Genomic DNA, 23,056 nt, shown 5'->3' with positions numbered 1-23,056 from the left:
ACAAGTGTTTACTGGCACTTAGGTATGAGCTACTTTTTGACTCTCAACCATTAACTAGTGTTACGTTTCCAAAAACTCAATCGAAAGCATCTCACATGCTCTTTACCTCTTGCCTTGAAAATCCATTATTGGTATGGGGTAATGTTCTCTATAGGGTGCATCTGGGTCCAACAGTTGAGCGAGGTGATTTGCTGCACATGTATGCATTTCGTCATAGGCAGCCTATATTTAATGTTAAAAACAACAGACCCTATTTATGCTTGCAAAGCCCTTAAAACTTCCTGTATCAAGGCCAAGCACTGCTTTAAGTAGTTAAAGCATCTTGTCAATTTTCAGTAAAATATGCAGGCTCAAAATCTGCTAAGAGCTGCGAAGAGCTGAAAAACCCAATGGGTAGAGAAACACAAGTTCAAATCCTGTCTGGGCACATGGTGGAAACAGGTTTTTAGTTTCATAGAATCAAAGAACCAAAGTTATTTGACTTCCAACCCATAACATGTGAGGTTACAATTTTACAACCGTCCTGTTCTTGCGATTACATGCTGATTACATGCTGAATTTCTTCAAAGTAAATGCTCTTTAAAATAAAATAATACAGATAAAAATAAATGTATTCCCTTGTAAAATACATTTTCTTGAAACAAATCAGAACTGAAGGGTGGTATTAAACTATTTTTTTCTCAGGCTCCTTGGCATTCATGAACACGACTAAGTTAAACCCATTAATTTCAATGGATCTGCTCTGAGTAAAAGGAAGCTGACAATCACTCCCTACAATTTACCTTTCCATTTAATAATTATTTATGCACTTTAAATATGTTTATACTGCCTTTGCTTGAGAATGACACCAGGGGAGTTTACAATGCTGATACTGAAAGCAATTAATTGCAATAAACAATAACAATAATCATAAAAAACTAGCAGACAAAATGGTACTCAGATCTAAAAGGTTTAAAATGCTTAGAGAGTCCCTTCAAATCTCTGAGAGGTGTTTTTTTGTTTTTGTTTTGCTTAACGCCTGAAAGAATGTAAAGTTGCTAGCAGGAGAGGAAGTGCATGCTTTCCATCATGGGGCCACCACAACAAAAGGCCCTTCTCTACTTGCCAAATGCCTAAATATAACAAGGAAGGTGCAGAGAAATGGGCCTCGGTGGATTACTTCAAAGTACAGGCTGTTTGATATAGGCGAAGCTGTTCCTTTCACCCATCCTAGGTGCTAATAATAATAATAATAATAATAATTCATTTATACTCCTGGGTAAAGAATTGCAACTCTAGATAGGCACTCTTCTTTTGTCCTATTTGAGTGTGCCGCTTTAACTGGCAGTAATTTATACATGTACCATTGCACAACACCCTGGCACCTCTGCATGCATTGAGAGAAGGCCCCCCACAATCATCTTTATTTTATTGTTTATATGCTGCCTATCTGACTCCGGGCAGCTCCCAACAAAGTATTAAAAGCACAATAAAACATCAACCATTAAAAACCTTCCCTAAACAGAGCTGCCATCAGATATCTTCTAAATGTTGCATAGTTATTTATCTCCATGACATCTGAGAGGAGGGCATTCCACAGGGCGCGTGCCACTACCGAGAAAGCCCTCTGCCTGGTTCCCTGTAACTTCACTTCTCGCAGTGAGGGAACCGCCAGAAGGCCATTGGAGCTGGACCTCAGTGTCTGGGCAGAATGGTGGTGGTGGAGACGCTCCTTCAGGTATATTTAGGGCTTTAAAAGGCAGCACTAGTACTTTCAAGCGGGCTCCAAAGTGAATTGGCAACTAGCCGAACCATTCTGACATTTTTCTGAGGTACAATCTGAACAAGAAAGTACCAAGGGAAGCATCCAAACCAGCTTCAAAGGAGGCCCCAGATGGAACATTTTACAGAAATCTGAAAAAGAGGTTACCAAGGCATAGATGACTGGTTAGATGGCTCGTCTTCTGGAGAGGCTGTAGGTCCTGAACCAGACCCAGTGTTAGGAAGAGTTTCTGTGGTAAGGAGACTTAAGGCGGTGTCCACGCTACATCTTTAAAGCACATTTGAAGCAAATTCTTTCCCTCAAAGAATTCTGAGCACTGTAGCTTTACCTGTCACAGATTTACATTTCCCAGCAAATCTTAACATTATCTACAGTGCCCAGAATTCTTTTGAGGGAGACTCTGCTTCGAATGAGCTTTAAAAGGTATAGTGCGTATGCTGTAAATCCCCAACCCCTACAATCTCTCCTTATCGCAGGCTAAATTATTTCGAAAATTCTGATTTAGTACCTTAATCTCATCTGAAAGGTCTTCAACTGAAGGAGTACCAACATCATATTCAATGCCTCCGTGGAGATGGAAATACTGATTCTGGGTGTATACAAAATGCTGGCACTTAAAATCTGGTCCGAGCAAAATTGGAGGCAGCTCACGTTCCGTTTTAACTTTGTCGTCTACAAAAAGGAAGAACTGGTTTTTAACACAGAGGAGAAGGCAGCTGCCACTGCTCTCAGCAAATGACATGAATGAATGACATTACTAATAATATAAAATTATATGCCCAAACTTTAAGCAGCACTTTCAAAAATGCAGATTTCCCGTAGTTTCATCACATAATCAGGACTGGTTGGTGTCAAAAGTGTTATGTACTGAAGTTCTCACCCTGGGCCAGCAGGGGGATACTGTAGATAATTATGCAAATGAAGGATTGAAAGTGACGTTCAGTGATTGGATAGTTTTAGAAAGTTGTTACAGTAACATGGTACTGGAGCTCTATATAAGCAGGTTGATTGAGCCCTTCAGTTCAGTTCTGTCCTGGCCTGTGAATAAACAAGAGCTGTTTGAAGAATCGCTGTGTCGTCTGATATATTCACCCACAACTTAACAAAAAGAGTATGCTACGTAAGAGTTCCCTGGGAAGAGTTGATTGTTAAACCACTCTGTATCTCCATGAGAGGAACGTGGGTCTCCTCACAAAACCCTTCACAAAGTATAATTCTGATTATTCTTTGGGGAAAACCATGGCTATCTGAAGTGGTATAATATTGCTTTAAATGTATGGTGGAGATAGAGCCATAGTGTACTCTTTTGACATTAAGATTGACATTTTGGATTAAGAAGTAGTTCCAGTTCTTGTTCATTAGGAACAAATTCCATGGTGACTGGTTCCCTTTCATTTCCTTTATTAATTCTTGCCACATGGAACCCCAATCAACTGTTATTCATTCATTTGGAGGGAGTTTGGTGTCTTAATTTTAGCAGACCCTCCAAGTGTCCCTATTTTCAAGGTACAGTCCCGGATTTACAGAAAACTGTCCCAGTTTCTGATCTGATCTTGGAATGTCCTGCTTTTCCTTAGGATGTCCCTATTGTCAACAGAGAAATGTTTGAGGATCTGGAGTTATTCAGCCCCTGAGTCATCCGAAGAAATCCCTGTATAGGGAAGTGTTTTTTTAATGTTTTATGTTTTTATATATTTTTATATACATTGGAAGCTGCCCAGAGTGGCTGGAGCAAGGCAGTCAGATGGGTGGGGTATAATAATTTATTATTTCTACCCCGCCCATCTGGCTGGGTTTCCCCAGCCACTCTGGGCAGCTCCCAACCGGATATTAAAAACGCAATACAGCATTAAACATTAAAAACTTCCCTAAACAGGGCTGCCTTCAGATGTCTTTTAAAAGTAAGATAGTTGCTTATTTCCTTGACATCTGATGGGAGGGCATTCCACAGGGCAGGCACCACTATCGAGAAGGCCCTCTGCCTGGTTAATAAATAGTAGAATTATTATTGTGGAAAAGGACGTCCCTGCTTTTATCAGAGAAATGTTTGAGGGTACGTTTCAGGTGCATTGCCTCTTGTATGCTTTTGTTAACACAAAATTTCATTTGTTTTAGTCCATTGCAGGGTATACAAGCATGTCATGTCGATTGCCTGGCTTTTTGTTTTTGTTTACTAAGTGTTCCTTGCATTTTTGCTACTGTTGTCTAATGTGGATTGTGTGTGATGTATCATTGCTGGTTGGACTGATTGTAAAGTTGTTTGTTTGTTTTAAAAAAGCGGTTCTAGTTCTCAATGAGCTGTTAAACCTGAATCAGGACTGTACCATTTTAGACAACTGGTAAGGGGCTCATAAAGGGATGCGGGTGGCACTGTGGGTTAAACCACAGAGCATAGGGCTTGCCGATCAGAAGGTTGGCAGTTCAAATCTCCACGACGGGGTGAGCTCCCGTTGCTCGGTCCCTGCTCCTGCCAACCTAGCAGTCTGAAAGCACGTCAAAGTGCAAGTAGATAAATAGGTACCGCTCCAGCGGGAAGGTAAATGGCATTTCCATGCACTGCTCTGGTTCTCCAGAAGCGGCTTAGTCATGCTGGCCACATGACCTGGAAGCTGTACACCGGCTCCCTCAGCCAATAAAGCGAGATGAGCTCCGCAACCCCAGAGTCGGTCACAACTGGACCTAATGGTCAGGGGTCCCTTTACCTTTACCTAAGGGGCTCGTATGATTGTTCTTACAGATACGGCCTATAACTTGTTCATGGATTAAAAGCAATCTCTCAGCAAAAGGATAGAACATAGTCTTACCTGAATATGGCTGAAGAAGCCGACTTAAATTTGGGATTTTATTTTTCCTTTTTAAATTGATAATAAATGGAATAAGAAAACTCATTAGCTTTAGATATGCAATGTTTTTCCGGATCTCGACCTTTTTTTCTAGGTATTTCTTCACAAGTTTTTGTTGAAGAGCTAGCCTCTGCTGCAGCCTCTGGTATCCATGCATACTAAGGCTGCCCTCAGTCATCCTTATTGCATTACAAAGGTTGTATGCTGCATCAAACTTGAACACATTTTCATACTGCTGAACCTCTGTGGTGGCAAAAGTCAACTTAAGAAATATGTAGTCTGCAAACTGCATAAAGAATGCTTTTTCCTCTGGACTGTTAGGGTCATACGTTGGATCTTCGTTCAGGTTTTCCTCATAGATTCCTTGGAAATCTGGTTCTTTTGAAATATCCATTAGACCTATATCATACATATGTACACAAAAAGATATATAAATATATGAAATAAAAACAGATCAGTTAAACTACAGATATTCCCTGTCCTACATGGATAAGGACCAGACAGTTAAGTCCAGTCAAAGGCGACTATGGGGTTGCGGCGCTCATCTCGCTTTCAGGCCGAGGGAGCTGGCGTTTGTCCACAGATGGCTTTCCAGGTTATGTGGCCAGCATGACTAAATTGCTTCTGGCACAACGGAACACTGTGATGGAAACCAGAGCGCACGGAAATGCCGTTTAGCTTCCTGTCGCAGTGGAAGAAGAAGAAGAAGAAGAAGAAGAAGAAGAAGAAGAAGAAGAGGAGGAGGAGGAGTTGTTTGGATTTGATATCCCGCCTTTCACTCCCTTTCAGGAGTCTCAAAGCGGCTAACATTCTCCTTTCCCTTCCTCCCCCACAACAAACACTCTGCGAGGTGAGTGGGGCTGAGAGACTTCAGAGAAGTGTGACTGGCCCAAGGTCACCCAGCAGCTGCATGTGGCGGAGCGAAGACACAAACCCGGTTCCCCAGATTACGAGACTACTGCTCTTAACCATTACACCACACTGGCTCTCCAATTTATCTACTCTATTTATCTACTCACACTGATGTGCTTTCGAACTGCTAGGTTGGCAGGAGCTGGGACAGAGCAATGGGAGCTCACTCCATTGCGGGGATTCGAACCGCCAACCTTCTGATTGACAAGCCCAAGAGACTCAGTGGTTTAGACCACAGCACCACCCGCATACCTTTTTACCTACATGTATATACACACACATATGTATATATATATATATATGCGTGCAAGTGAAACAACTGTAATTAGTATGTAAAAAAAAATCTTACACAAATAAAAGTTCACAGAAGTGGCTTTTTAAATCATACAGGATAACCTTGCACGTCAAGAGAACTCCTTACTCATCCTTATTTTAATTTTTGTCAGGGCTTTTTTTCAGCCGGATCTCACCAGAATTCAGTTCTGGCACCTCTCAGATGGGCGCCATTGCCATTATAAGAGAACAAGGGAGGCATTCATGGGGAGTTCTGGAACCTCTGTTTCTAGAGAAATAGTGCTGATTTTCGTCAAGAAGAAATTTGGAAACTATTAAATTCCCATTTACTTCTGTTTTAAATACAGGCACCCAAATTTAGCAAGCAGTATTCCAAGGCACCCTTTGGTGGTTGTTGCCAATGCAGATAAGAATTTGTGCCACAGGGCTTATAACTTATAAGTAGTATGAGTAGGTACAATTTTCTACTTTAGGCAGCAACTTTTTTGTCCGGGCTTTGGATTTTCACCTCCTGAAATATGGCAACCCTATCTTACCAGCTTGACAGAACTCTGCACAGGCAGTTCTTTCTGTTTGAGGGATGCCGTCTGCGTCAATATCCATGCTAGAACGCCACAGTTCAGAGAATCTGACACGTTTTTCTTTGGGCATGTATGCCCCATGCCACAAGGCTTTCAGCATGTAATCCACAGCGATCAACATTTGTCCGATTCGCGTGTCAAAGTATGCCGGAGGGAGGGAGCAAGAAGTACTTTGGTCGTAATTAGCATCCAAACTGATGGACGGAATTTGGTTCAGACAGTAAATCCCAACAGACAACTCTCTGATGATCTGATGGATTTCTCTGCAGTCCAACTCTAAGTCGGGCTCCACGGGTGTTAGAAAAATAGCCGTCGGGACATTTACGCTTTTCATTTGTCTCAGCAGCCCAGTGGGGAGGTCCAACGTTTGGCGCAAGTTATCTTTTGTTGCCAGCCAGCTACAAAACGAAGTGGTCAGTAGTTCCTGAAGTTCACTTCGCTCGTACTTCTCAAAGAAGGCACTTGCATTTCTCTGCGCAGCTAGGTGGGCTAAATAAGTTGCCTCATCTGCTTGCTCATTCCTAAGCACTTGCTTTTTTAGTGGTCTCAGCATCATATTGCCTCTTTTTCTGTTCTATTGTTTCCTAAATACTTTTTTTTAAAAAAGAGGGAGAGAGAATATGTAATGCATGTGAGTTAATCAGGTGGTTTATGGGTTGTTGGAACAGAAATATTGCTGTGAAAATAGGACTAAAACACAGAGCCTGAGTAGTATATTCCTTGACCTTTAACAAGGCACGTTTCCAAGCACAATTCAAAGTGTTGGTGTTGACCTTTAAAGCCCTGAACTGTCTCAGGCCAGTATGCCTGAAGGAGTGTCTCCATCGTCCAGCCCGGATGCTGAGGTCCACCTCTGAGGGCCTTCTGGCAGTTCCCTCACTGTGAGATGTGAAGCTACAGGAAACCAGGCAGAAGGCCTTCTTGGTAGTGGCACCCACCCTGTGGAACATCCTCCCATCAGATGTCAAGGAGATAGATAACTATACAACTTTTAGAAGACATCTGAAGGCAGCCCTATTTAGGGAAGGTTTTTAATGGCTGACGTTTTATTGTGCTTTTAATCAGGGCCGTCTTACCCAAAGGCTCTAAGGGTGCAGGGCACCCGGGCGCCGGGCTCTCAGGGGCGCCAGGCCGAGAGTCCGGGGCCCGAGAGTTGAGTCTGGGGAAGAGCCCACCTGTCAGTCGGAGCGCCGCGAGGGGCTTTTCTGCTGTGGGCGGCTCTGTGCCGTGAGTTTGGGGGGAGCGAGGCTGCGAGACGCTGAGGCGGCCGGCCGGCTCCACCTAGGACTGAGCAACCAGGGTGTGGGGGCAGGCGGATCTTTGCACCCCAGCACCACATATGCTTAAGACAGTCCTGCTTTTAATACTTTGTTGGGAGCTGCCCAGAGTGGCAACCCAGCCAGATGGGCGGCATATAAACAATAAAAGTGTAGAAATTACTGCCAGGTGAAGCTGGACACTCAGATAAGACTAGAGAAGAATGCCTCTCTAGAGGTGCATTTCTTTAGCTTTGGCCCCACCCTATTTCTTTGATGGTAAGGTTTTTTTTAAAAAAAACAAACAAACCTGTTTTTAATATTTTAATTTGAATATTCAATATTACCTTTTAATTGCTGTAATCTGCACTGGGGGCTTAGGGTGGATAGCAGGCAATTAGTAAATAAATAGTAGAAGTTTGCAATAACTAAGCAATTTCTTATGGGACAAGAAAGTCCCCTTAGATATCCTGCCCTGACTAGGGTTGCCATACGTCTAGATAGCTGGGATTTGGCTGTCAAAAACTGCGTCCAGGCAGAAATCACCAAAAATGTCCTGGAAAATCTGGAGGTAAGGCAACTGCCATGTTGGTATTGTAGATTTTGGCGAACTTTCTTTAAAATACCTCAAAAATGTCTCAACAACTTGGGGCAAAACTTTAAAAAGCTTGACAACTTTGCCCCCCTGCTCCAAAAAATACCTCAACAACTATGACAATCCTAGCCCTGACACCATTTTGAATTGGGCCCTTATAAAAGCTACCACAATAATATTATTATTATCACCATTTCTATTTAAGCATGACCTGAAAAGTAAGGTAAAAGGAAAAGTATACTTGGTTACTGTTTTTTTTTTCTTTTTAAACTACCCACACTGGAACATGAAGGTATTGAAAAGCCTCAAGGGGAAAAACCACCTGCGAACTTGAACACCCATTCTAAACTGTATGTTTTCTGGATTGCAGGAGGCGGGTGTAGAGAGGGATAGAAATGAAAGATTGCCGTAGTTAAGAGAGAAAGTGCAATATTGCCGAAATCTCAGAAGGAAAAATAGAAGCATCACCAGAAAAATGCTTTTCCAAATCCAGGCGGTGCATTCAAAAGACAAGCTTGCGCAGGTACCACAGCCAGCAACTATGAGGCCTTGTCTCTTGACCAAGGTCTAGGGAACACCCACTTTTGTTTCCCTCAGCTGTTGTGTAGTAGACAATGTGGGAAGAGAGGCTGCTGACTAGATGTGGTAACCATGGAAACCAAAGAACAATGAGGGAAGTCAACAGTGAGGGAGCCCGTGGGATGGAGTCAGTAAAAAGACTATTTTTACTGGGCAATTTCCACCTTTTCTGTGGGGGCAGACAGCTCTTCAGTGGACCCAGACAATGTTGATTGTATTATGTGCTGTTTCTGAGTGTCCCTTCCACAGTTCAGTATATAAGTATGCTAGGAACTTCACTGTGCTTGTCTGCCTGCATCCGCTGGGATTTCTGACTCAGAAAGGCTGCCCCCTTCCCTATTTCACACTAAACAGCTTGCCTTTCCAAATAGAGAGGGATATCGTGGTCACACTAGAACTTTCCGTGGCCTAATCTAGGCAGCCTAGTCCAGGCATAGGCAAACTCTGCCCTCCAGATGTTTTCGGACTACAACTCCCATCATCCCTAGCTAACAGGACCAGTGGTCAGGGATGATGGGAATTGTAGTTTCAAAACATCTGGAGGGCCGAGTTTGCCTATGCCTGGCCTAGTCAGTATTTATACTTCAAATTCTTAGTGGTTCTGTCAACAAATGCACAGCTGTTGTTAACAAGCTGAAAAATGACTCCCAAGAAATTAAAATCAGAGGAGTCCCGAGCTTTCGGCAAGGAGCCATCTCGCTCATGCTAGACAAAAAAGCAAATTTCCTTCATCCTCAAGGCATTTCTTCCTATATCATCTCCTGTGTTGCAATCGATTCTACAAAATAGCTCCAGATCTGCCATTTAAAAATATTAAGAACGTTGGGTCAGCATGTTCCATGAGTTTTACAACCATTCATTTTATTACGATCAACAAATCTCTTCAGATTACTTACAACCATTCCACTATTGAAAGAGAAACATCTCTGCCATCAGGAGTAATCTTAATTTCATTTCAGGATTCCCTCTCCTCCAAAAGTGATTATTCCTATGGTATGATAACAGTAGCTTTTAATTCTTGAATTCAAGATTGCATTCATCTGCACAAAAAAGGTTGTGATCTGTTTCATGTTTCCCCCCCCAAGGCCCACACTGAACTTGGGTTGTAGTGAATTTGCATTAGCGAGTAGGTTACTTCTGGAATTAGTTACTACAGTGGAATTCTTAACTCTGCTTTCAGTTGCCTTTGTGCTGCTCTTCAAACATCAGTTGCATAATTTTATTCCAGCTCAAGTGGGGAGTTTAGGGATAAGTGTGGGTCAAACAACCTGGAAAGAGATTTTGGCACCTGATCACTGTTGCAACAGTAATTTATTATCCACATTGAATAATACGATGACTGCAGCAAACCTTTGTTGATATATTCATTCTAGTGAGGTTTTCTTGGCATCTGAACCAGTTTTGTTGTCACTTACATCAACATCTCTGCCAGCAACTGCACCATATCTTTATTTCAGGTGCAGCTGCAGTATGGATTTACCCAATAAAAATGCACTCTGATCTCGGACCACCACACCATCTTTCCCCTCTTATGCAAAGGAAACTGGTGGGAGCAAGACAGCAAGCAGCTATCATGTCCTTGAGAAGAGGAAGAAGATGGAACTGCGCATCATCAGAATCTTCTCCTCTAGCACCCCCGAGGGCGGCTGCCCAAATTTACAGGCAGTATTCTTTAGCAAAGATGCTAAGCAATTTTGGTCCTATTAGAAAATTCAGCACACCCGCTCTATAGGCTTCTTCACACAGGTACATGCTGCTCCTACACTCACAGAAGTATTTATGCCAGTGGTTTTCAGAAATAATTTTTATTTGATTTTACAAGTGTAAAATTATAACAATATCAAATACACACTATTGTCATATTTTTCAACTGCATCTTATTTCTTCACCCGTATTTTAAGTCTCTCCATGTTATCCGATGTATTTGTTACAAGCGTTGTTAAAATCCTAAAGTTTTCATTTGCTTACAGTGGTCTCTTAAATACATTATAAATCTTTCCCATTATTTCTTAAAACTTTTGCCTTATTGGTTCCCAAGTGTTCCGGTCAGTTTTGCCATTTCGGCATAGTCCAACAGCTTAGTTTGCCATTCTTATCTTCTAGGGTCTTTCATCTTCTTTCCACCTCTGGGCTCATAGCATTCGTGTGGCTGCCGCTGCATAAATGAAAAGTATTTTCTGCCAGTGGCACCCTGGGGTGCCTTGAAGGATGGTCAGGGTGCCACGGGCAACACTGGCCTCTGTCCCTCCTCTGATGCCCTCTTGCATCTCTGCCTCCCAAAGGCTTGCACAGCTGTTTGTTGCAGCAGCCCTGACTACAAGCTCTGCAGGCAAATGGTGACTTTGGGAGGCACCTCTCTTTGGAGAAGCGGGGACAGCTCAGAGACCAGGGACAGCAGCAGCAACTGCCTGGAGGACTCCCCAAGGAGATGGGAGAGGAGGCTGAGGGAACACTCCACAAGGGTGTTTGAAAAAGGCTGAGAGGCTGCCAGCTGGTCAAGGGAGCTGTGGACTCAAAAAGGTTAAAAACCTCTGCTCTATGTGATAAGACATATTCTGCAGGAACAAAAAATGTGCACTGGGAATAACTGTACAGTGGTACCCCTTTTAAGTACTTAATTCGTTCTGGAGGTCCGTTCTTAACCCGAAACTGTATATATATATAATTTATTCATTTTCAAATACAATGGGGCCTCCTGCTGCTGCCGTGCCGCCAGAGCACAATTTCTGTTCTTATCGTGAAGCAAAGTTCTTAACCTGAAGCACTATTTCTGGGTTAGCGGAGTCTGTAACCTGAAGCGTATGTAACCTGAAGCATATGTAACCTGAGGTACCACTATACAAGTATACAGAGCCAGCATTGACCATTGGTCCCTATGGAGAGATACTTGGGAGCTAATACACTGGCATTGTATAACACTTTATTTACAAGGGTACAGCTTAAAATGTTTGCACACAGAGCAGCTCTATAACCTTTCAATGACTTGCTGGTTCCCTTTGTGGAATCTACTCGAGTGTCTACTTTGATGCCTTGGCTAAGATGTATGACTACATTAACGAATATACAGAGTCCGAGACTTTTAAAAACCCCTTTATTTTCTTTCATGTTCACAACACAGAATCATCTTTCAGAACAAACCAGGGACCATCTAGCTAGCTAGTCATGACGACGTTTAGCCACTGAAGCCAACAGAACGTTGTGGGTTGCGAGACTCCATACGTTTGTTCTCAGCGGGACCTCTAGCACTGATCCTGCACACATTAACTCAAAAGTAAGTCCCAGTGCTGATCCCACTAGGGCTGACTCCCAATTACGCACACTGAACCACTGCATTGGCTGTATCTGGCATTTCCTGGTTTGTGACTACCGTGCGATTGAGTTCGTAACAGGCTTCCCAGAATCCTGTATGCAGCTACTCGACTGGAAGTGACTGGAGTCTTGTGCATTTGTCAGATGCCTTTTCGCTGCTGTTTTCCATTTTTGCAATCCTGGAACCAAACTGCATGGCCCTCTTTGGCAGGACCGATGAAGCTGTCAAGCCAAGCTCAGCCGCTGCCAGGCAGAGAAGCAATTTCTCCCCGATGCCTCGACGTAGAGTCAAGTTTGCTTTCTCCCAGATGGGAAGAGAATTGAGAAAAGATACTACTTCTTCGTCAAGAAACGGAAACCTAAAACGAAAAGAAAAGAACACCAAGCAAAACTTATTTTTCAAGAGAATTCAAAAATAAATTGCAAAGAATATTTTTGGAAAAATCATTGAATCGACTGATTTGGCGGTTACAATCAGAGCTAATTAGTAGTTTCCTATAAGTATCCAAATGTGTGAATTATTCATAAAGGTAAAGGACCCCTGACAGTTAAGTCCAGTCGTGGATGACTCTGGGGTTGCGGCGCTCATCTCGCTTTACAGGCTGAGGGAGCTGGCGTTTGTCCGCAGACAGTTTTTCCGGGTCATGTGGCCAGCATGACTAAGCAGAGCACGGAAATGCCGTTTACCTTCCCGCCAGAGGTATTTATCTACTTGCACTTTTTGGCATGCTTTTGAACTGCTAGGTTGGCAGGAGCTGGGATCGAGTAACAGGAACTCACCCCGTTGCGGGGATTCGAACTGCCGACCTTCTGATCGGCAAGCCCAAAGGCTCAGTGGTTTAGACTTCAGCGCCACCCGTGTAATCATACATACACCTATTAAAAAAACCAAGCAGCTCAGAGCTAGACAAGCATACTGTGGGAAACTGTGGAGAGACACATCCTTCTGAGATGCGTAAACTGAAGGTCAATCCAGATAAGACAGAGTGGGCAGTTTCTTAGACCAGATGGATGGGAGGCTGCCTGCTCTTGATGAGGATACACACCATCTGAAGGAGCGGGTACACAGTTTGGGGGGGGGGGTACGTCTGTATTCTGTTGCTTGAGGCTCAGGTGGCCTCGATGACATACAGCCCCTTCCATCAGCTTCGGCTGGTGGCTCAGCTGTGCCCTTATCTGGACAGGGATAGCCTAACTTCTGTCACCCATGCTCTGGTAAACTTTAGGATAGATTACTGCAACACAATATACGTGGTGCTGCCTCTGAAGATGGATCGGAAACTAGTGCAGAATACTGCAGCCAGGTTGCTCAACAGGGCAAGATGGTTACACCGATCCTGGTCTGAACAGGCTGCCAATAAGTTTCTGGGTTCAATTAAAAGTGCTGGTTTTGACCTATAAAGCCTTAAATGGCTCAGGACCATGATATGTGGGAAAATGGTTGTTTGTACATAAGAGCATGGGCGAAAGTTTATTGTTGCAAGGTGATTTCATAGCAGGAGGCCCGCTTGGAGCATGATCAACGCGTGGACAGCTCATGCTGTCCCAATGATTGGCCCACATAGCATAGCCTGATCGACTATGTGGCCTGATGTGATAGCATGGCATTGTCCTTATCTGCTGGCTGAGAAAAGTTGCTTTCCTTGTATTTGTATCTTTTTGAGTACACACAATAAAATGTTGGCTGCAGCCGCTGCAGCAGCAGCCAGAATTCTTCAGCCCATCTCTGTGTGAGACTGATTATTACTGATGGCGAGCAGGTTCTCGTCAATGATACCTCTCCCCATATGAACCAATCTTGAACCCTGCAATCTTCGTGTGCCTCCTTCACAACAGGTCTGGAAGACGGCAACATGAGAAGAGGCTTTTTCTGTGTTGGCTCCCTGTCTGTGGAATTCTCTCCCGAAGGAGGTTCAGCCGGTGCCCTCATTGCATATACAGTGGTACCTCTGGTTACATACTTAATTTGTTCTGGAAGTCTGTTCTTAACCTGAGACACCACTTCAGCTAATGGGGCCTCCCACTGCTGCCGTGCTGGCGCTACATGATTTCTGTTCTCATCCTGAAGCAAAGTTCTTAACCCGAGGTACTATTTCTGGGTTAGCGGAGTGTGTAACCTGAAGCGTATGTAACCCGAGGTACTACTGTACAGTGGACGCTCGGGTTGCAAACGTGATCCGTGCGGGATGCACGTTCGCAACCCACAGCGTCCGCAACCCGCAGTGGCGCGTCTGCGCGGGTTGCAATTCAGTGCTTCTGTGCATGCATGACCGCCAAAACCCAGGTCATGTGGCCAGCAGGACTAAACCACTTCTGGCGCAACGGGACACTGTGGCAGACACTGGTCTGCTTTCGAATTGCTAGGTTGGCAGGAGCTGGGACAGGGCAACGAGAGCTCACTCCATCACGGGGATTCGAACCGCCAACCTTCCGATCGGCAAGCCAAGCCCAAGAGGCTCAGTGGTTTAGATCACAGCGCCACAAGTTCCTGCATGTATTTAGGTGCCAAGCAAAAACATTCCTCTTCTCCCAGACCTTTGGCTAATGAAACAATCTATGGTCTTTTAAACCGGTGGGGGTGGGGAATTGATTTCATTTGTTATTATGGTATGTATTTTTTTCCTTTTTGTATTGAAAACTGCCTTGTGATCCTCAGATGAAGGGCAGTATAGAAATTTAATAAATCAACATCATCATCATCACTTCAACTTGCTGCACCTGAATGAAGTAATGATGCTAACAAAATATCCTCAGTTGATGATTTTAAAAGAAATAGCCCAGTCACTTCCCGCTCCAAACAGCTTACCTAGCTTCTTTGCCATGATCCCCAATAACTCTATCATCTCGGCCAAGGTTCCTAGATGAAATTCGCCCCAGTTCCATTTCCAGTTCTTCATTCAATCCCTCCAAACCATGTTTTTCAAAGCAAGCCCGGTGCCTAGAATAGCCGGCAAGCTGCTCATCTGCTCCAATTCCAGTAAGTACAACCTGCAACAGAGCACAACGTGCAGTCTTAGCATTTATTTACTCAACCAGCTGTACCCTAAAACACTTTTACTCCACAATATTTTGCATTTACTTTGGTAAATCTAATTATACTTACATCCAAATTAAACTCTATTTAGATCTAAATAGAGTTTTATAAGGTTCAGTTCTGTTCCAATGAACAACTGGCGATCTATTTAGACAGGAGCAGAACTGCATTTTATTCAGCTGGAAATATGCAGAAGATGACTATGCCAGATTTTCATCTCATTTAAATCATAGAGCCATCATCGTTACAAAAAGAATACAGTAAGCGGTGTTCAAAACTCCCATTGCTCTAGGCGCACTTCGCAACTGGGAATTTCATTAGTGCAAGCAGATTCTGAGCTCTGGGCACAGTACTGCACCTAAGATTTCAAATTAAAACTGCACAGTGGAAGGAAAGGAGGACCTTTTTCTGCCTCCCCACTTCCAGCCACTTTCTGAAGAATATAGAAGAGACCCTCTTAAGAATATTAGGGGGGTGGGCAGGAGAAGGACTCAACCATGTGAAAAATGAACGTATTTTAACTGCAGTTCATTCATTTTCAGTTTGTATTCTTGTTATAAAAAAGTATGCCTAGACATTCCGTTGTTGTACCCATAACTTAGGTTTAAGGTGCCATTTAACTCCTAACTTTCGTATCTCAGTTTCTATCAGTGACAGTAAGCCCGTAACTTACTTTCACATATCTAACTTGTCCACATTCAATTTTACATGTGTGGCAAAAGAGCTAATAAAATAAAAAGGAACTGCACAGTTATGCCCGGAGTGAGTAAGCAGGGCTCACTCCCTTGTAGGCTTAGGACTGCAATACCAACTATGGAGTAAAAATAGATGTGTGTAAGAGAGTCGTTAAGTCATAAATCGATAGCTAGCATTATACCTTCGCAACGCTTTTATATGGCCTTATATCTCCCTGACTGGTAATCAGGCCTTCTCCTCTGGAAGCAAACCACACAGCACAACCGATGCTATCATCCAGAACAGTGCCCAAGGGATAAACTAAATGACTTATGTGTTGTCGTCTCATTGCTTTTAACTCCTCAAGAGTAACGTTGATTTCCACGAAATTCCACAATCTGGAAGGACTGATGGTTTTCAGTTCTTCCAGCCCTGCCTTGCCGGTAATTCTGTCAGGCACGTTAAAAGATGACGAAGAGCCACATTTCACAATACCGGTGTCATCGAAGCATCCCTGACTAGGGGGCGACTGTTTCTGTTCCTTGCTCTGTTTCTTGGTGGAACTGCTTTGCCTTCTTTGGTGTGTTACCTTGAAGGCCACATTGAGAAGATCAATGGGTTCTTCTGAAGGAACGTGCCTGTCAGCAAGGACTGCTATGAGAATGGAATCAATGCCCCCAGAAAACAGCACCGCAACATGGGGTTTCCTCAGAGCTGCTCCTGACATTTCTCCTCTTAAATGATCGGCCTCTCTAGCCAGACATAAAACTCGTCTCTCGACTGCTCTACTCAACACGTCAATAAACTGGCGAACGAGTTCCTTCTTATGGTGCTCTGCAAGAAACATCTGCAGAACTTCCACATCTGCTACATTGTTGGTAAAATCAAATAATCGGGACTCCTCCTGTGTGTTAAGGGACTCCTTATTTAACGGAATGACAGGCGCTACCAACGTGTGTGAGTCATTCACCACAAGAGACACGTAACTTGGGGAATATTTGGAAGCCATACTTAAGTCACCCAGGACTGCATTCTTGGTAGCATTCTGTCTGGAAGGGTATTTCCAAGGATACAGCGTTAAAGTCACCGCTTCGGATGCAGCGCAGGCCTTGAGATCCAATCTGAAGATCCCCGATGCCGGAACTTCCTGCCACGGATTACCAGAGACGGCACTTACGGAAGAAAGAACGAGAACTTTGTCTACCTCTTTATTGAACTGCCACAGCAGACTGCGGCGGCCAAAGAAGTCTCTGCCGAACCACAAGCAATGCTCCGACGCCTGATAAAAAACAAAAGACCATGGACCCTGAATGGAAGATAACACTGACAAAACGTCCGATTCACGGCGGCACGTGCAAAGTTGCCGAAAAATAATTTGAGTGTCGTTCTCTTCAGCCGTTACAGGAACACCGCTGAAGATTTCCCCGTTCCAAAGAAACACATTGCCACTCGTAGGATCCTCCAAAGGCTGTGGAGTCAACTGTCCCCTTAAGTGAAGCACGTGGCCAGAAAATAAGCAGTGGTATGGAAGCTGGGGTACAGTCTTTATCAGTTGTTGACTACTATTGGGTCCTCTTCTCCTAAGATTACATAAAATATCCTCTTTCAAGCAACAGCCGTCAGGGGGATGTACAGACAAGCTGACCACACAGCAAATTCCACACATTGTAAAGGCGTGTTTGAGGCCTTAGCTTATTTCTTGATTTTGACTTTCTCCAAATTCTCCATTTCCTGATGTGCCTTCTTCAGTTCATCTAATGTGTCTGTAAAAAAGAGAGGGAAACCTCCCATCAGATGTCAAAGAGATAAAGAATTACCTGACATTCAGAAGACATCTTAAGGCAGCCCTGTTCAGGGAAGTTTTTAATATGTAATGCTGTACTGTTTTTAACACTGATTGGGAGCCGCCCAGAGTGGCTGCGGAAACTCAGCCAGATGGGCAGGGTATAAATAATAAATTATATTATTATTATTATTATTATTATTATTATTATTATTATTATTATTATTATATTTAGCATATCAGTTAAAAACTGCAAAATAAAAGCGTTATAAAGTATTCTAGGCAGTCCATAACTGCATGCTCTAAAACTCCAAATTTAAAATGCACACTTTCAACTGCGTCCACGATCCAGAAATCTGCAATAACAAGTAGGGGAACAACTCCTCCAATCAAATGGACTGGGCAGGAGCAGGAAAAGGGGGGTGGGGTGCCAATATGTAATCTATGTCCCAGCTAACAGCAGGGAAGCAAACACAATAGTCGCAACAGAAGACTCGTTCTGCTAGTATTCTCATGGACATCTGCACCAGAGCCTGAAAATTCAGAGCTGTGGGTTATAGAACCCATTTGAACACATGGCAAAGGTATGAATAAAAAAAAGAGGATAGGAAAACAGGAGCTTGTATCACATAACTCCATAGCATATTTTCCCCCCACCAGATATAGCTGTTTAATTTCACTTCTGTAAAATTTAGCAACAGCAGTATCTGAGCTTGCTATATTCCAAATCCTGTTATTTTTGTATTACAGTAATGAACTCCTTTCAGATGATTTATGACCACACCCCCATGCTAAAAACTGATATGAAGACAGTAGCTTCTTTTATATAAGAATTTACATTTTATAACGAAACCCATCCATCAATTCACCCTTTTTATTTTGTTGAGGTAAGCTGGCTTCTTAAATCTATATTTAAGAATCATTCTAATTGATTTAACCTTAATCTCAACCACATATGAAGAATATTTTAATCTTCTTTCCTTCTTAATATCAGAAACCCTGTAAATATACAACTTTGATCCTCAGTAAATCTGAGCTTTCTGATCTATCTGTCTAACTAACTATCTATCTATGGCTATTTTCAGACTAGTGATATGCTTTCCACAATCACACGGCACACTTTATATGGGTCCAAGGACCAAAAATTCCTAACTGGTTCATGAAAAACAGGCCCCATAGAACTAATCATCATAAATATTTCTGGATGGTTGCCTACATTCTAATGATGATGAGGATTACTTATATTAAGGACATAATTGGGCATATATAAAGGAACACTATCTGTACAAGTGCAATACCATGTAAAATCCGTACTATGTAACATCACGCAACTTCTCTACATCCAATCACAAATAAAAAATTAAGAGAGCCAAGGAACATACTTTTGCATTCGGATAGTGTTTGGGTTCTGTCTGCTAGAAAAAATATGTTGCTGTTGGGCTGCTGCCTGTAAACTTTCTGCAAAACAAGAAGAAAACAAGTAGGTTTAACTACACTGGGGAAAAACAAGTGTTCTTATTTCTGAGGTTTTTATTGTTTTTGCATTCTGGTCTTAAATTACAATTGATTTTTTTAAAAAAAATAAAATCAGAAATCGTCTTCTTTCTCTACCATTTTTCAGGGAGGGGTATCTTGCTAGATTATAGAAGTCTATAAGCAGGTTTATCTTAATTTTTTTTTACAAAGCTTTGACACAAGAGTAGCGTGTCATGGTTTTCATTGATTAGGATCCCACTCATTCAGCAGGCACAAAGGATGCATGTGTGATTAAATTTCCTGTTTCGACATTTCTAGAGACCCATGAAGTAGTTGCTGCTTTGCATGTACCTAATACATTGAAGATATCTTTCAGAACAAAAGTGGAAGGTACGAAAGCTATCACAACTCCGTTTACTCTGTGCACTGCTGCAGTTATGCGCAAATCTGGACACCACATTTTCAAAGCTCCCTAGGTTTCTTCATATACAGTTAGTTATAATTTAGCAAAAGGAATTACCCGGTTCTTCTTCAAGTTGGAAACTTCATCAACTACAACTTTTTGCTCTTTAATCTGCAACAAAAGGGAAAAGAAACTGAGAAAATGCAAATGTTCTGCTACTAAATTCAATACCACCAATACACTTGGCCATTACAGGAGCACAGCATGTGGCTGGTCTTGAAGGCAAACTTTTGATTTTCCTTACAGCATTAATGGGAAGAAGCAACGTGGTTGCACTTTCTGCAAATGCACAGTAATAGAAATTCTGCTTTATTGATGTGTGTTTCTGTGTTGAAGGCAGCAGCTATGCCTTGAGAATTAACAACTCCATGAATTAGACTCTCGTGATTTGCAAGACATAGTTGTTGCATCAACAGGATGGCACAAGTGCATGTTTCCTCAGAAGTAAATCCCACTGTGTACAAGAGAGCTTTCTTTCTAACAAGTGTGTTTAGGGATTCAGTTGTAAGATAACGAACTGTTGACATCACTACGTTAAAATGACACAGCAAGTTCTTTTATCTCTCTCTTGACAGCAGAGCTTAACGCTTGCTCAAGATTCTTCCACCAGAAACAATGCAAACACAGCAACAATTTAGGGCGCCTCTGTGTGGCAGTTTCCCATGGACTTGGTGTTGCTCATGAACAGCATTAGAAACTGAGATATAAGAGCTAGGAGCTAAATGGCACCTTAAACCTAGGTTATGGGTGCAACAAACAAATGTCTAGGTGTGCTTACAAACCTGAAAATGAATGAACTGCAGTTAAAATATTATGTTCATTTTTCACATGGTCTAGTCCTTCTCCTGCCCACCCCCCTATTATTCTTAAGAGGGTCTCTTCTCCAGTCTACAGACAGTAGCTGGAAGTGAGGAGGCAGAAAAAGGTCCTCCTTTTCTTCCACTGTGCAGTTTTAATCTGAAATCTTAGGCGCAGTACTGCGCCCAGAGCTCAGAAACTGCTGGCGCTAATGAACTTCTCTGTCGCAAAATGCACCCAGAGCAATGGGATTTTCAAACACTGCTCATGCATGCAAGTTTTATTTTGTAAAAAGAACTGTTATTGTTTTCCACTAACAATATAACATCAACCAAGCGTAGAGAAACAGCAGAGCACAAATATTGCACCAATATACTATATCAAGCCATATTCATAAAAGCGGAGGTAGCTGACCGTTGCAGCTGCCCACCTCACAATGGAAAATTGCCACGATACATTTATAAAGAACACGGTTGTTACAGAAGGCAAATGAAGCTGCATGCAAGTTTTACGCAACAACCACACAACGCTGCCTTCATGAAAACGCCGCCCCTCATTATTTCTCCATTTAATCTGAGTTTACCATTTGCACAGAAATCCCAGCAAGTTTCAAAACAGCAGCAAAAAACAAAACAACGAAAGTGCTAAATTCTGATTAAATGGGGAAAACCACAGCTTGGCCTTTTGGTGAGGACAATATCAGGTGGATGCTGCAAATAAATAAACAAAAACCAAAACCAAACAAACCCGCATCCCCAAACCCCACTTGCATCCATGAACAGCACCGATTCCATAATAAACCAAAGTGTTGCATGACCGTCTCCCTCTGTTAAGGTTATGCCTTTCCCAATCACCTTTCTGTTGAGCTCCTCTTTGTCATACAGCTTCATCTCCTCTGCCTTTTGCGGTATTTGGCTCGACATTTGCTGCAAGTCCGTGCTATTCCAAGGCCACCCACACTTCTTTCTCAGTGCGATCAGCAGTTGCCTTTTCGACGGATGAAAATCGTACCTCAAAACCAGCCAGGATCATGAGATCTGAAGGAAAAGGAGGGGGAAAGCTTCAGGATCAAGCCAGAGGCCCATGTAGTCGAGCATCCTGTTCTCACAGTGGCCAAACTGATTCCTGTAGGAAGCACACAAGCAAGACCTGAACAGCGCAGCGCTCTCCACACCTGTGAGTCACAGCAACTGGTACTTAAGAGTCACAATGCCCCCCCCCCAGTGGGATGGGGAGATGGATTACCAAAAGGGGCATCTAAGCAGTGACCTCGCTGCTGCCTCAGCCCCACTTCTTCCCCTCCTGCCTCCGTAAGGGGTGTCGGGGAGGCCAAGTAAGCAGTATCACCCAAATTCTGAGGGGAAGTAAAGTTCGCCAACTAACGCAAGATAAAATTAAACTAGAAGGACGAGATGTAAGAGGCACTCATGCCATGAGGTCAGGGTTTCCAAAACCTGGGCCTCCGGCTGTTTTTGGACTACAATTCCCATCATCCCTGACCACGGATCCTGCTATCTAGGGATAATGGGAGTTGTAGTCCGAAAGACAGCCAGAGGCCCAAGTTTCGGGAACTCTGCACTAGATTAACAGAGGCAGATTTAGGGGAGAGCGAATGGTTCACCCGCACTGGGCGCCAAGCCAAGGGGGGGGGGCACCGCAGCAATAATGTAGAAGAGAAAGTGAGGGCAGGGGGCACCAAATTTTGGCATCACACAGGGTGCTGCTGAAATTTGAAAGCGCAAAGTCCGTTGATGATATTAAACAGGAGGACTTTTGTTTATTGTGGAAATAGGTTAAGGCTCCCTTTCTTACATTAAAAAACAGACACACACACCCCGCCGCCCAGTGCATTTATACAAGCTGGATCTGTGGGAAATGACACTGTTTTTTGCACATGGTGGAAAGTAAGGAAATGCAGCTCTCTGAATAATAACAATTTTATGATTTATATGCTGCCCATCTGACTGAGTTGCCCCAGCCACTCTGGGCGGCCCCCAACAAAATATTAAAAACACAATAAAACATCCACCATTGAAAACCCTCCTGAACATCTTAGAGATGTCCTCTAAAAGTTGTATAGTTATTTATTTCCTTGACATCTGATGTGAGGGAGTTACCCAGCATGGGTGCCACTACCAAGGAGGCCCTCCACCTGATTCCCTGTAGCTTCACTTCTCGTAGTGAGGGGACCGCCAGAAGGCCCTTGTAGGTGAACCTCAAGTGTCCAGGCTGCATGATGGGGATGGAGACAGTCCTCCAGGTTGAATATCCATTTTCCACCTCCCCTCCCAGGATAAAACTCCGGATCGCTTCCTGACTCCATCACAGGGCCGGCCCTCCCATGAGGCACACTGAAGCGGCTGCCTCAGGAGGCAGAATTGGGGCAACCCACTGGAAAACCCGCATGCCTTTGGCAGATGAGTGGAGCATTGGAGGCAGCAGCCATCACAATATCAAATGATTCTGATGTCTATGGCGGTTCCCAGTTAACTAGGGAACAAGTCCCACTTGAACTCAGAATCTGATCCAACGAGCTCAGGGTGGCCTGAGACCTCCCTAGGGTTTCCCCACGGGCACCTTACATTTCACACGTGCAGAGTAGCCGGCGCTCGACTTCTTCCGCCATCCAACGACCCTCTCCGCCCACAGTGACGCGCTTCTTTCCTTGGGCTCGGAAGCAGGGTGGGGCCATCGCG

General features: G+C 43.4%; 2 protein-coding genes and 1 long non-coding RNA gene across 6 annotated transcripts in view; 1 reads left to right on the top strand and 2 right to left on the bottom strand.

Annotated features, from left to right (window-relative positions):
* ANKAR (ankyrin and armadillo repeat containing) overlaps positions 1-8,858 on the bottom strand; it is a 46,177-nt gene extending 37,319 nt beyond the window's left edge. Inside the window, exons 1-5 of one of the 3 annotated variants that reach the window (XM_081884934.1) lie at positions 8,712-8,858; positions 6,348-6,983; positions 4,567-5,004; positions 2,271-2,434; positions 107-222 (exon numbers count right to left, since the gene is read on the bottom strand). In XM_081884934.1, coding sequence (XP_081741060.1) covers positions 107-222; positions 2,271-2,434; positions 4,567-5,004; positions 6,348-6,948 — 1,319 coding nt within the window. In that variant the 5' untranslated portion in view covers positions 6,949-6,983; positions 8,712-8,858. The remainder of the gene's footprint in view (positions 1-106; positions 223-2,270; positions 2,435-4,566; positions 5,005-6,347; positions 6,984-8,711) is intronic. The other 2 variants (XM_081884935.1, XM_081884936.1) reach the window with 2 other exon arrangements.
* A 113-nt stretch (positions 8,859-8,971) lies between these two features.
* LOC309354711 lies at positions 8,972-12,043 on the top strand. The gene is made up of 3 exons (XR_014162377.1): positions 8,972-9,815; positions 10,280-10,568; positions 11,954-12,043. It is a non-coding gene; the product is annotated as an uncharacterized lncRNA (long non-coding RNA).
* On the bottom strand, positions 11,897-21,394 carry ASNSD1 (asparagine synthetase domain containing 1). Of its 2 annotated transcripts, XM_081884959.1 has the most exons (5): positions 21,215-21,394; positions 19,620-19,673; positions 16,043-17,603; positions 14,938-15,119; positions 11,897-12,490 (listed from the first exon to the last, which is right to left on the bottom strand). In XM_081884959.1, exons 3-5 carry the CDS (start codon positions 17,504-17,506, stop codon positions 12,235-12,237), a joined length of 1,902 nt encoding a protein of 633 aa, XP_081741085.1. In that variant the 5' UTR covers positions 17,507-17,603; positions 19,620-19,673; positions 21,215-21,394; the 3' UTR covers positions 11,897-12,234. The 2 variants fall into 2 exon arrangements, with proteins under 2 accessions (XP_081741085.1, XP_081741084.1); XM_081884958.1 differs by lacking the exons at positions 19,620-19,673; positions 21,215-21,394 and adding an exon at positions 19,006-19,081.
* Positions 21,395-23,056: the final 1,662 nt, after the last annotated feature.

Source organism: Podarcis melisellensis (assembly GCF_964234715.1).
Source record: "Podarcis melisellensis genome assembly, chromosome: 1".
NCBI lineage: Eukaryota > Metazoa > Chordata > Lepidosauria > Squamata > Lacertidae > Podarcis > Podarcis melisellensis.
This window is presented reverse-complemented; position numbering and strand designations above follow the sequence as displayed.